General features: G+C 39.4%; 1 protein-coding gene across 1 annotated transcript in view; it reads right to left on the reverse strand.

The window, feature by feature from the left end:
• Positions 1–7,792, reverse strand: part of CLIC5 (chloride intracellular channel 5) — a 156,472-nt gene extending 148,680 nt beyond the window's left edge. The window contains exon 1 of the mRNA XM_019734725.2: positions 7,203–7,792. Coding sequence (XP_019590284.2) covers positions 7,203–7,733 — 531 coding nt within the window. The 5' untranslated portion in view covers positions 7,734–7,792. The remainder of the gene's footprint in view (positions 1–7,202) is intronic.
• Positions 7,793–14,651: the final 6,859 nt, after the last annotated feature.

Here is a 14,651-nt window from a genome sequence, read left to right on the forward strand (position 1 = left end):
GCAAGCAGCTGACTCCACAAGAAAGAAAAATGGTTAGCTGGGCCAGTCTTAGAACATTCTTCTCCCTGCATGGGAGGAACATGGACATACAAAGCATGAATGCCCAGGTAGAGAATGTGGGATGCATTACAGAGATAGATAATATTGAGGGTTCCTGGGCCCTCCTGAAATCATCTTCCACAAAACATTTGCATGGAGTTTTAGAATGTTCCTAAACCTCCTGAAGCATAGTCATGAACATCCCGCACCCCAAGCTAGGAATGCCAATATTTTTTAAACAGTGGCCTGGATGGAGAGGCGGAAGTCTTGGCTTGCTACTGATTCTCACGTAGGCATGGGCAAGGTCCTAACTCCTCTGTTTTCTATTTTCTTGTCAGAGCGCTAGGACTCTGTGACCTCTTTGACTGCTAGCACCCATTCTCAAAGCAAATTAATAAGTATGGATACCTAGAAAATAATTTTGAACAAAGTTGGGACTTGATTGTGTTCTCAGTACCCTAATTAAGAAGAAATTATGACCAGCATAGAAAACTTCGATGAAAACAGCTCATTGTTCTATTTCTACGTGCTCCATTGGTTCCAGGAAAGGACAGTTGGGCACATGGAACAAATAGGCTCAGACTTGTATCTTCTCACCAATGTTTCCAAGGACATTCTTGGATGGGTCCTTTTCACTGACATTAGAGCAGGCTATTCCTAGGGGTCATTTGCAGTCCCTAGGGAGGAAAATTTCCCTTGGAAAAAAAGGTGGAACACCTTTTTCTCCAGACCTCTGAATGTGCAACTTTTGAGTAGTCTAGCCAGTCTAAGCCAGACCACACAAACATATTTCTTTTAATTGGGTACTATACTGAAATGACCACAATTAATACTTTGTGCTGAATCAGTATCCTCTCCCACAAATATAAAGTAACTGGATACATATATAGATAATATATAAATTAGCACCATACTGGTTAACATATTCTAGAAATTTGTCTGTATGAAGCCAAAGGTCTAAAGATTTGGACACATCTAGATGGTTGAATGAATGAATAACTAAAAACAAAATATAGAGGCTTATTATACACAACGTATTTCCATCTAAACACTTGGACTAATCTTAGAAATGCGGCTTGGTAGATTTCTGTTTGGTCCGGTTCTACAGGGTAGATGGGAATACTTTTAAATCTGCTTATCCATTACCCTAAACATTTCTTTGTTCATGGCACCCTCATCCAAAACATACCATTACTCTCGATTGAAATCCAAGTCCCCTAGTTGGCCATGGAAGACTGCCCTCCTAGTTCTGCACCTATGGGACCCTCTCTCCACTCCAGCTAAATAGATCTAGTCCTACACAAGAGTGTGTTTGTTGTGCCTTCACTGGCTCCTCAATTGAGCCACATCTCAACATCCAAATCCAGCTTCACTTCCTTATTTTCTCAGTGGGATTTTATGGTTGCTCACCTGCAATGACGAATTTTTGTTTGCCTTCAAGGCAAATGGACTAAAGGTGTTGCTTATGAAAACTCCCAGGAAAGACCTGGAAGGTGAAGGGTCCTGTTCTAACCAGATCTTGGTTAAAAAAACAAAAAACAAAAAAACAAAAAAAACCCCAGGCCCACAGAAGGTGACACAGAAAGAAGGAAAGCCTATGATTCAATAAGTTTTTTTTTCATTGAACAGCCCCAGCAATAACAAATTTAAACATTTACCCACAATATATGTATGTTTATTCATTTATAAACTCTAGCAATGTACTACTGCAAGAATACACTGTGCACGTAATGAAATATATAAAATATTAACATTTAAGAAGATTGGATAAAATTAAATAGAAATATCGCCTAATATTTTAATTCTAATTATAATATTCTAATATCCCATGCATTACGTTGAATACCCTGTTTCGGATAACATGACTCCTGGGACAGCATCAGGCTCCTTTGCTCTAGCAATAATAACAATTACTGACAATTCTGTGACACTTTCCGAGACGCTAAACTAAATTACTACAGGGAGTCCCTCCTGTAGAACAAAGATTCCAGGCTATGACATTAAGAAACATTAACCAGGGCTGTTATGTTGTCTGACTTTGGGAGGGCACCACTTCCATTTTCTGTGACTCATGCCTCCTAAATTTGATCAGTGCACAACCTTTGAATGGGCACCCTGTGAGTGTCTAATCAGAGGCAGATTTGCTTTCCAAGGAACAGGCTTCACGTGCGCTGAGGATGCAAAGGAGTGTTGATCTCATGTTGGCCTTTGCCAACCACACCCCAATCTAGAGATCATATCATTATCAAGTGCTCTCCTAGAATGGATAACAGGTGGTGCCATCCATGTACACACCGATAAAGTACGAGAGCCACATACCCTGGGAGACTGGATAAAATTAAAGACTGTAAGAGCTGGAAAGGATCAAATTTCAGAGATGAGGAAACTTGGGTCCAGCCAGATATGTTTCACAGCAAATTATTGACAGAGTTATGTTAGCATTTCCTGACCATTGCTCTTTCCATAATATCGCATTGCTCATGTTAGGATCAGTCATGGAACTAAATGTAATCGAACATTTATTAAGTATCTACTAACATTTACTGAATGTGCTTAAAATAAAAATATTATTTCATGGATGGTTCGAATGTATCAGGATCAATAATAATAATTTAGGCTCCTATGCATTGAGCACTTACTATACATCAAATACTATCCTAAGCAATTTACATGAATTATCTTGTTTAATCTTCATAACAACCCTAGGAGGCACATATCATTATAACATTCATTTTACCAATGAGGAAATGGAGACTGGTAGAAAATAAACAATTTAATAGACATTAACTGGCTACACCAGGTCTCATACCCATGAATGTGACTTCAAAACCTGCTCTGCAACATATACTGCCCTCCAGAGTCAATGGTATCAATTACGTGCAGGACAAATGGTATTCATTTGTACCTTTTTCTTTTCGGTAACCATTGTCAGAATACTTTTTTTTTTCCTTTGCTCTAAATGAAATACCAGACTGCTTCTCTTTCTCTCCTCTCCTCTTCTCTTCTTTCTTGTCTGTTTCTCTCTTTTTTCTCTCTCTCTTTCTCCTACACAGACATGCAAGCACAATTAGGAAACTGTCTACAGGCCCCTCAGTCTTGGCAGAAAGCTGTAAGATGAGTCTCATGATCCTATGTGGCAAATGCTGAACCAACAACGCCTCTTGGTTGCCTTAGAACATGGATGGCACCTCTCACGAGAGATCTGTTTTTCACTGGATCTCGGTCAGTGACCAAGACGCTATTATTTCTTCCATCTTATCTTCAGGAGTTGTGTTTCTCCGTCTTTCCCATGGGAGGATTGGACCTAAGATGTGCAGTGTTCATCTCTTATCCAGTACCTGGCATGCAGTAAGCATGTTGTAAATGTTGGATGGATGGATGGATGCAGGAGGAAGGAAGGAAGGAAGGAAGGAAGGAAGGAAGGAAGGAAGGAAGGAAGGAAGGAAGGAAGGAAGGAAGGAAGGAAAGAAGATGTATGAATGACTATAATAACACATTTTCTCGATCATATGTTCCCAGAGAAGGTGTCCATAGCTGAAATGGGAATAACATCTCCATTCACTCAGCAGCTCTGGTCAAAACCCCTAGAGGGGATCTTGGTGCTTTTCTTTCATTATGCTTCACATCAGTCCGTCAGCAAAACCTCTGGGATCTCTCTTCAAAATAATCCCAATGCTACTTCATCCTCCTTCCACTGCTGTCACCAGAGGTCAATCCACCATCACCTCTTGTCTAGTTTTTCAATCGCCTCCCAACTGTTCTCCAAGCTTCTATCCTTTCTCTGTTATCAAAAAGACAGCCAATCTCCTCCGATGAATTTCCACATCACTCAGAGTAAAAGTGCAAGTTCTTCCAAAAGCCCTTAAGACCTGACATGATCCGTGCCTGCCTCCACCTCTCTAGCCTCATCTGCTACCACCTTACCTCCCTCTCTCACCCAACTCCAGCCATGCTGCCTCCCTGTTCCCTTACTCACCGTCACTCTGTCCCATTGTGGAAGGCGGAATAATGGCTCCTAACCTTGCCACATCCTTACTCCGGAACCCATGAATGGGACTTTTTGTGGCAGAAGGGACTTTGCAGATGCAATTGAATTGAAAGATTATCCTGGATTACCCTGGTGGGCCCACATGAGTCACAGGGAGCTGAGAAGAGGGACACGGGAGGAGTTGGACCAGAAGGAGGCAAGGCAAAGATGGAAGCAAGGGGAGAAAAGGTGACATGCATGGGCAACAAACGAGGAACAAGGTCAGCCTCTAGCAGCTAGAGGAGGGAAGGAAAGTGGTTCTCCACTGGAGCTCCAGAAGGAACACAGCCCTGCCAACACCTTAATATTAGGTCCATTAAACTCATCAGATTTCTGACCTCCAGAACTGTAAAGAGATTGATGTGTGCTGTGTTAACCCACTAAGTGTGTGATCGTTTGTTACAACGGTAATAGGAAATTATTCGGTTTTATGTTTCTTTATGGCACTATTGCCACTGGGCTTAGTTTTATTTACTTATTTATTTTTCCATCCGTTGTCTCTCTCACTACAACACAAAGAGCTTGTTTTCTTCATGGTTGTAAACCCAGGACCCAGCACAATAACAACCTGTTCGACGAGGGAATAAATGATATATTTTAATGAAGGAATTGGTGATACCCTGCAATGGCTGAACCTCAATAAAATGTTGGTTAAACAGTGTTACAAGCCTGCATGACATTTTCACTGGCTTGTCTAGAACAGGTGGAAACATACAAATGAGCTCAGGCTGCATCTACACTAAAACAGGCCAGGAAAAGATACCCCAGGAGTACATAGCAACAAGCCCTGCTAGAAAGATGGTGAGCACACCTAACCCCTGTCACATTTAGGGGTTCCAGCATCCCCTCCTGGTTGCTGGGATGATGAAGGAGCCTGAGCAGTTTACACATAGACACTCCACTCCCATCCAAGCCCGTGTTTTTAATCTATTTTCATACATTACATTTCCATTCACACTGAATAAGGTATTAAAGTGGGTATGGGGTGGAGGGCTGCAAAGTAAGGATTCTAACTGCCCCTCTTCATACCGATTTCTGCTGAATAGCCTTAAAAACAAAAGGAGTTCACATATAAGAGCTGAGGTCAATGGTACACATGCTCTCTGACTTTTGGGTAACATAATTACCTGAAAAGAATGTTAATTAACTTACAAAGTTAACTAAATCCAAAATTTGCTTTATAGTGTTACAGATCCTACTCATAAATAAGTTAGGAATCACGCATCACTATCCTGCTGTTTTTTCCTATTGCTGGTACCAGCTGGAAATGCCAATACTGCTTTTTCCTCCTGCGTCTGTTTGGTTCTACACCAGTGGTCGGCTAATTTCTGGTAAAATCAACACTTGGCCAAATGTACACATAATTGTCTTGGTGCCAATGATGATAATGAGGAGAATGAGGGTGACCTGCCCTCCCTGTTGTGTGAAGTTACATGTATTTTTTCTGTCCTGAGAAAAAATACTCCTGTCCTGAGAAAAAAGTGAGGACTTTAAAAAAATGTAGGTTATTTTGTGTGTGGGTTTTTATTTGTTGTTGTTGTTTTCGGAAATGAACACAGTGGTGATATGGGTACGGAGGCTAGAAAGCTGCTTGAAGGCACCCGCTCCCATGTCACGTCCTGTGGGGAGCTCCGTACACACGGGGGCACGCCCTCCTGGAAGGCCCAGCACCCCATTCACTCCTCTCATCACCAAAATTCAGCCCGTGCACATCTGTCTCCTGTACCACACTGTGGATTTCTTTAGAGCAAGGAGCCTGTCTTACACGCCCCTTCCCACCCCCACCAATGCTCAGCATCCTACCAGGCAAGCTTTGTCGGGTAGCTTAGCACGAGCCAAACACTGATAGTTGATTTTTAAAAAGACCTGTGGTAGAATAAATGAGACACAATTTACACACCAAACAACTAGGGGAAAGTACAAAGTAGAAAATAATGAGGGATTAAATGAGTAAATAAAGGGAATTTCATTAAGGAGTTATTAGGAACCAGAAAGGGGAGAAATGCGCGTGGACTGGAGTTTTGTAGGTTCATAGAGTAATCATTTTTATTAGCAAAAAGTAGCAGTATTACTAATATGTTGTCTTCATAGTTTAAAAAGTGTAAATATAAATATTGTGGGGAGGGTGAATTTTGGGGAAAATATTCTGTCATCTTGATTAATAAAGATGATTTTTTTTCAGCCCTGAATGCTCTGTATGTTTTATAATATTCATAGCCATAATCTTTTTTACAATATCTAATAAATTGTAGTAAAGTCTAATACAAAGATCACCAAAGCCTTGGCGTAAATATCATAAGCATTAAACATTAACACTGAATTAGTGTCTTACTACCACTGAAATCATTTTACTTCATCAGGTATTTTAGTTATATTAGTGCCAAAAGAACAAGCTCAGTGACAGAGGTAACCTTTGTTGACCATATATCTGAAGTATCTGTGACCTTAGAAACGTTACAAAGGAAACTCCCGCGCCCGACTGTAGCTATGACTTTCTCTCTCACAAGCTTTGGTTTTGTTTTTAAAAATCATGCTGACAAGTGCAACTTAATCAGACAGGAAAACGTACTTAACGTCTGTCACAAAGTAAGAACTGGAGCAGCAACTTCTGCTCACTCGTAAGCGAACTCTTAAAATATGCTTTGCCCATGGTATATAAAAGTCAACGATTAGACACACCCTTTAAACGCATTTTCCAGCTTCTGCAATTTCGAGCCGTCTTGGGTAAACTCTGGAATGAGTGATTTAATCAGCCCTACTCCGTTTGCTTTTTTAATTATTTTTTTCCAGGTACAGTTGACATTCAGTATGATTGTGTGTTAGTTTCAGGCGTACAGCATAGTGACTAGACATTTATATAATTAATGCAGTGATTCCCCTGACCAGTCTAGTACCCACCTGGCACTATACGTAGGTATTACCATATTATTGACTATATTCCCTATACTTTACTTTACATTTGTATGATTATTTTGTAACTACCAAAGTATACTTCTTAATCCCTTCACCTTTTTCTATTCTTGAACATGTATTGAGACCTGAGGACCATGCATCTTTCCCTGGTCACTCAGAACCAAACGAAACACCAAGTATGCAATCTGCACGCGCAGGTGTGCTTGTCACAGGCAGCCCTTACCTTCACAAAGAGGTGAATCTCAGGGTCCGTGGAAGCTGATTCATTTTCTTGCAAACCACCTGCAGCAGAATAGCAGGTGGGGGGATCTTCACTGCTCTCCTGGATGGTGAAGCAGGCAGGAGTAGGCAGATCTTCCTTCATCGTGTTTCCATTCTCCTGTGGCTCTTCTGGGCTGGGCTCCTGGTCCTGAGTTGGTGAGTGTAATTCTTCCATTGAGATATCCCTATCCTCCTGGGGCTCACCTGGTGGAAGGTCCTGGGGCTCAGGACATACCTCCTCAGGCAACAGGTAGCCGTCTGCTTCTGGTGGGGAAGAGGCCAAGGTGTTCTCTTCACCCTCAACAGCACAAACTGATACAGAATCGTATTCATGGGTTTCCAGTGTGGTGGCATATACATTGTTTTCTGACCTCAAGTCTTCACAGATGTCATCATTAAGGGTACCTTCATTTTCTGCCGGCTCATAGGGAACCTCATACACCGTCTCTTTTTGGACGGTGTCATAGATGTTGTTGGGGTCTTGGTCATTCATGTTTATTGATTTGATGGATCCTCTTGCAAGCAGACCTGAAGTGAGTAAAGGATACAGGATGCTGCCTTTCCTTGCGGAGGAATCAATGGGCTTTTGCAATGCAGAAACTAGCAACAGCTATCAATGACAGGTTTCTAACAATCATTTACCGGAGACTTTAGTCAGCAAACCACAAGTCCACTGGACACAAGATAAAGCTTACACACTCAGTTAACCCCTTCACTCCTAAGGATATTTTCAACTAGACTCTGGGGTTTTCCTCATTGCCAGGAACTCCAAGTATTTTTGGGCCAGCTACGGGTTGAGTTGAATTTCTTCCCAGTCTACATGGACCTTTCTGAATATTGAACCATTTGTCACTAAATGGAACTCCCTCTTCCAATTGTCTCTAATGTTGACAACATTCAAGAAGTCCCTGCAATTCAGTGGAGAACAATTTTTCACAGTGCTCACATCTATTTATACAAAACAATTACACAAAACAATTCATTACACAAAACACTTCTTCAAGCATTGATACCCTAGGATAAATGAGTCATATGCACTACAGTTAGGTAATGAATTCTGTTCACATTTCTTACCTGGAAACAGCACTAAGTAATTAAATGGCAGAAGGGAAAAAAGATAATGCTTTGCCTATGAGCACATCAGTACAGACCACCAAAAATAAGGGACTCGGAGATTTATGGCTTTGAGTTTGATTTTGCCCTCTTAAATCTGGGTGATCGGCAGAGTTAACAAATATCCACTAAGAATCTTTAAGTACAGGACACTGAGTTGAGCACTAAACCTATGAATTAGGAGATAGACTCTGTTCTCAAGGGACTTTCAAGTATAGTTAGAGGGCCAGGAAGAGAAACTAAAACCCTAATGGACACAGAATAAACGATTCAAGGTTAGCTTAGTGCAATTGGCCCAGGTCTGGAGTAAGAGGCAAAGAACTGAATGCTCACGTTTGCTGGTAGATGTCATCTACAGCTGCCATGGATACCCAGGCTCTTTGTTTATGAAGCTGGGACTCTGTCCTGCTAACTCCTGCTTCTCCTCACCACATCACATACATCTTTCTCTTTGAAGTGAAAATCCAGATAGATTGTAAACAGACTTTTGTGTCTCCAAATCATGCAAAAATTGAGAAGCAATGCAACTCTGGTTGACAGGTTTCAAAGCATTTCATGAACATCTTATTGACAAAACTCTATAGGACCCTTAGCTCTAAAATTGTGTCCAGGAAACTTCTGGAGTGAAATAGAGCAGTATTTCTAGAATTCTAGCTTTGGGGACAGCTCAAAAGATACATAAGGGAAAAGGGGCCAGAGACAGCCTACACAGGCTATTGACACTAGCCCCTTTCTTACTGAAAAGTGAAGTTTGATGGGTCCAAATACTTAATCAGTTACGATAGATTTCATAATCAGTTGTTTATAACTGAATGAAGCCCCAGCTCAATTCCTCCTCATAATTTTAGCACTGGAGGAAACCTATGAGATCATTCCGTCAAACAATTTACTTTACATTGGAGAAAAGCCTGAAACCTAGAAGGGGAAGTGACTGGTCCAAGTCTACACAGAGTTAATGATGAGCTGATTTCAGCTAAAGTCTCCTAACCCCCAGCTCAGTGATCTTCCTGCCACACACTCCCTTCCTGTAAGTCAGCGTTTTCCAACCTGGCTTTCACGATCACACCCTCCCCCTACTGCGGCTGCCCCCCAAAAAAATCTTTAAAATATATTCCCCATGAAATCACAATACTGCAAATATTCTACATATCCGTTTACATACTGTACATACATCTGTGCTTTATACATAAAAAGAGTAAGTTTTTTGCCCCCCAAGAACCAATTGCTAAAACTTTTCTAGTGTGGAACTCATAATCTGGCACTGGATTATGTGGCATGGTGCATTAATACCAAATAATAATATTCTACAACCTGTGCATGTGTACACAGCCTGCTACCAGCTCCTCACTGTGAGGTCCCGTTGAGACAGCAGGGGCTGGTTCAGCTTAGGGCACAAGACCACACAGACATTTTATAAATGTGGTTCCCCCTTTGATCCCTTCTCAGGACACACCTGTCATGATTTAGTTATAGGTCGTAACATGAAACCAGTCATCCTATTACAGTAGAAGTCAGGTCAGATCATGTTCGCTCAAACCCCTGCAATGGCTCCCCCTTTCTCTCAGTAAAAGCCAAAGTGCTTACAATGACCCAAGGACCTACACAATCTATACCAGCTTCCCTCCTCTTCTCAGTGAGGCCACTGTGACGGTTCCATTTAAAATAACAACCCATCCCAACTCCTATCTGTTACCCCCTCCCCATGACTAAAAACCCTTACCTGAGTTTGTGTTCCTTTTTCCGTAATACTTACCACCGTCTAATAAGATACATACATTAATTCATTATTATGTCGAGAGTTTGTTTTCTGTCTTCTCTCACTAGAATGTAAACCCTGAATGGGCACCAATCTCTCTCTGCTTTTTCATCATTATCTGAAGCACCTAGAACAGTACCTGACCCATATTAGATACGCAATACATAGATGTTGAATAGATTTTGGGGATTGTTTGATCTTTACCCTCCACTGGACATGTAAGTTTCATGAAAGCACAGTCTGCGTCTATTTTGCCCATCGCTGTATACCTAAAGTCTAGCAGATATCTGACATATGATAGGTACTTATTAAATATATGTTTTATAAACAACTGAAATGGAGGAGATATATATAGAATTCATGTCCTTTGACTCCTGGCCCAGTTTCTTTCTGTATTATGTGTATAATGTTATCTCCTTACTACACTGTAAACTCCTACAGGAAAAGAGCTGACAAGTGGGTCATCCACAAAACTTTGTATAAAGCAAGTTGGCTTGTTTACTTATAAAAGAGTTTGTCAACCAATTAATCAATCAAAAATATTTTGAGGTATCCATGTCTGTTACTTATAACCTAGGAAAGGAAATAGACACGTATTCATTGTCTTGAGGAATTCTAACAATGAGTTTGCTCTCTGAAATAAAAGTCTGCTTATGTCATACCCGTGTTTGGAAGCCTTCAATGGGTCGCAAGCATATACAGGAAGATGCGTCTTCCAAGACCTTTCACAATTGGAACCAAGCCTATCTGTTCAACCAGCTTCTCCCCTCAGCACTCCCTCAAATGTCCTACTCTGAAGCCAGAAAAGATGCTCTTCCGTGAATACACTATGCCATTTCCTGCCCCTATGCTTTTGCACATATATATGTTGCCTCCACTGGGCACAATTCTCCTCATTCCGCTACATGCAGGACATAAATATACATAAGAGGCGATCTTATGTGCACACACAACTGGGGAAATTTACAATTTAGTAATTCAACGGAAAAGATCCAATTGGGACTTAGAGCAGGTCTGCCGCTTGTCTGGTATTACTTTGAGGTCAACGTCTGCTCTCCTGCTTTGCATGTACAAAGACTCAATTTGGTTAGTTTGCACAGGGTTTTTCCAAACGTTGGAGAACTGGGTCAGTTTAACTAAACCAAAAAAACAACAAAAAACAAAAAACAAAACAAAACAAAAAACCCTACCAGTTTAGCAACTAAAATGCTAATTTATTAATTTACCCACCAAAACATAACTGCCAAATTAACTTGAATACTGGCTTGGTTTAACAAGCATAAGCTCTTTACAGTAGCAAAGTCTATCTACGCAGAGAAACAATTAAGATAATATCCTCATGTGATGTTTATGTGATGTTTGTAGGAGCTGCGGCAATACTCCTTTGCTTCAAACTCAATATCAGTGATTTGTGCCTTTTCTTTTTATCTTGCTCAGTCTTATTAGGGATTTATCACTTTTACTTACTAGAGAATCTTTGGCTTTACTAATCATCTGTATTGTGCGTTATTTGCAATTGAATTCATTTCTGCTCTTTATTATTTCCTTTCTTCTTCTCTTTGGTTTGCCTTTGATGTTTTTCATCCTAAGATAGTTGTGAGGGATACTTAGATCACTGGTGTTCAGCTTTTCTTCTTTTATAATATATGCATTTAAGACTATTAGTTTTCCTCTATGTATGTAATTTTATCTGCATCCCACGTGTTTTGATATGTTGTATTTTGATTATCATCCAGTTCAAAATACTTCCCATTATCTGTTTAGATTTTTTTCCCCGTTGTCTGTGAGTTACTTAGAAATGTGTTAATTAATTTCCGAACATTTGAAGGTTTATGAATTATCTTTTTGGTATTAATTTTTAACTAATTTTACTGTGGTCAAAGAACATAGTCTTTATGATTTTAATCGATTGAAATTTTTCTTGGGACTTGCTTTACGACTCAGCATATGGCCAACTTTTGAACTATTCTATGTGTACTTGAAAAAAACATGTGCTCTTCCATTGTTAGGTATCGTGTTCTACAGATGATCATTTGTTTGTTAATTTTTGTTATTCAATTCTTGCATATTCTTATTGATTTTCATCTGCTTGTTCTATTAGTTACTGAAAGAGGAAAGTTAAAATCTTCCTTATGATTGCTTAATTCTTATTTCAGTTCTCTCAAACTTTGTTTTGAGAAAATGTCACTCTTTAGCTCTAGTAACATTTTTTGCCTTTTTCTGATATCAGCTTTCTTTTGCTTAGCATATATACATACATATATATGTATACACTAAATTTTTACTTTCAACTTTTATGTGTTCTTATATATATATATGCATTAGATAGTTTTATTTTTATCCAGTCTGACAATCTTTGCTTTTTTTTTTTTATTAGTTTCAGGTGCACAAGACAAAGTAATACTTAGACATTTACCATTTATATCCCTCACACTGTGTGAACCCCCCTTCCCCCATCCACTATCCCTCTGACATCGCACAGAGCCCTTACATTCCCACTGTCTCTATTCCTAATGCTGTACTCCGCTTCTTCTAAGCATATACATATATATATATATATATATATATATATATATATATATATATGTATGTATATATGAATATATAAAATTATAGTTGACACTCATTATTGTTCAGCTTCAGCTTCAGGTGTACAGTGCAATGATCAGGCATCTACATCACCCCTGAGGTGGTCTCCCAAATGGGACACGTGTCCATCAGATACCCTACAAAATCTTTACAACATTATTGATTACGTTCCCCAAATTAATTTTCAAAACCCTGTGGCCATCTTGTGGTTACCGACTGTTTTCTAATCCCCTCACCTTCCCCGTTATCCCTACCCCCCCACCCATCTAGCAACCCTCAGTTTTTCCTCTATGTCTCCAAAACTGTTTCTGATTAGTTCATTCACTTATTCTTTTCTTTAGATTCCTCATGTTAGTGAGATCATATGGTATTTGTCTTTCTCTGTCTGACTGATTTCACTTAACATAATGTTCTCTAGGTCCATCCATGTTGTTGCAAATGGTAAGATTTCTTTCTTCTTTATGGCTGCGTAATACTCCATTGTATAAATGTACCACAGTTTCTTAATCCACCGATGGGCATTTCGGTTGTTTCCATGTCTTGGCTATTGTGTATAGTGCTGCAATAAACATAGGAGTGCATAAAGCTTTTTGAATTGGAGTTTTGGATTTCTCCAGATAGATACCTAGGAGTGGGATTGCTGGATCATAAGGTAGTTCCATTTTCAGATTTTTGAGATACTGCCATACTGTTTTCCATTGTGGCTGCACCAATCTGCAATCCCACCAACAGTGCACAAGGATTCCCTTTTCTCCACATCCGCGCCAGCACTTGTTGTTTGTTGATTTATTAATGATAGCCATTTTGACTGGGGTGAGGTGGTATCTCATTGTGGTTTTTATTTGCATTTCTCTGATGGTTAGTGAGGTTGAGTATTTCTTCATATGTCTGTTTGCCATCTGTATGTCCTTTTTAGAAAAATGTCTCTTCATGTCCTCTGCCCATTTTTTAATTGGGTTGTTTGTTTTTTTGGAGTTGAGTTGAGTGAGTTTTTTATAAATTTGTGATATTAACCCCTTATCAGATATATCATTGGCAAATATCTTTTCCCATTCAGTAGGATCCTTTTTGTTTTATTGATGGTTTCCTTTGCTGTGAAAAAACTTTTTAGTTTGATGTAATCCCACATGTTTATTTTTCTCTTACTTCCCTTGCATGAGGATATATCAGTAAAAATCTTACTCCGGGTAATGTCTGTGAAGTTTCTTCCTATATTTTCTTCTAGGAATTTTATGGTTTCAGATCTTACATTTAAGTCTTTAAGCCATTTTGAATTTATTTTTGTATATGGTGTAAGGAGGTGGTCCAGCTTCATTTTTTGCATGTGTCTGTCCAGGTTTCCCAGCACCATTTATTGAATAGACTGTCTTTACCCCACCGTACATTCTTGCTTCCATTGTCATAGATTAAATGGCCATATAGGCATGGATTTATTTCTGGACTCTCTATTCTGTTCCATTGATCTATGTGTCTGTTTTTATGCCAGTACCATGCTGTTTTGATTACTGTAGCCTTGTAGTATAATTTGATGTCAGGTATTGTTATACCTCCCACTTTGTTCTTATTTCTCAAGATTGCTGAGGCTATCCGGGGTCTTTTATGGTCCCATATAAATTTTAGGATTATATGTTCTATTTCTGTGAAAAATGTCGTTGGTAGTTTGATAGGAATTGCGTTGAATATGTATATTGCCTTAGGCAGTATGGACATTTTAACTATATTAATTCTTCCTATCCATGAACATGGTATGTGTTTCCATCTATTTGTATCTTCTTTCATTTCTTTCTTCAGTGTCTTATAATTTTCTGAGTACAGATCTTTTACTTCTTTGGTTAAATTTATTCCCAGGTGTTTTATAGTCTTTGGAGCAATTGTAAAAGAGATTGTTTTTTCAGTTTTTCCTTATGATGTTTTATTATTGGTATATACAAATGTAACTGATTTCTGAATATT

The sequence above is a fragment of the Rhinolophus sinicus genome, linkage group LG05 (genome assembly GCF_036562045.2).
Source record: "Rhinolophus sinicus isolate RSC01 linkage group LG05, ASM3656204v1, whole genome shotgun sequence".
Classification (NCBI taxonomy): Eukaryota; Metazoa; Chordata; class Mammalia; order Chiroptera; family Rhinolophidae; genus Rhinolophus; species Rhinolophus sinicus.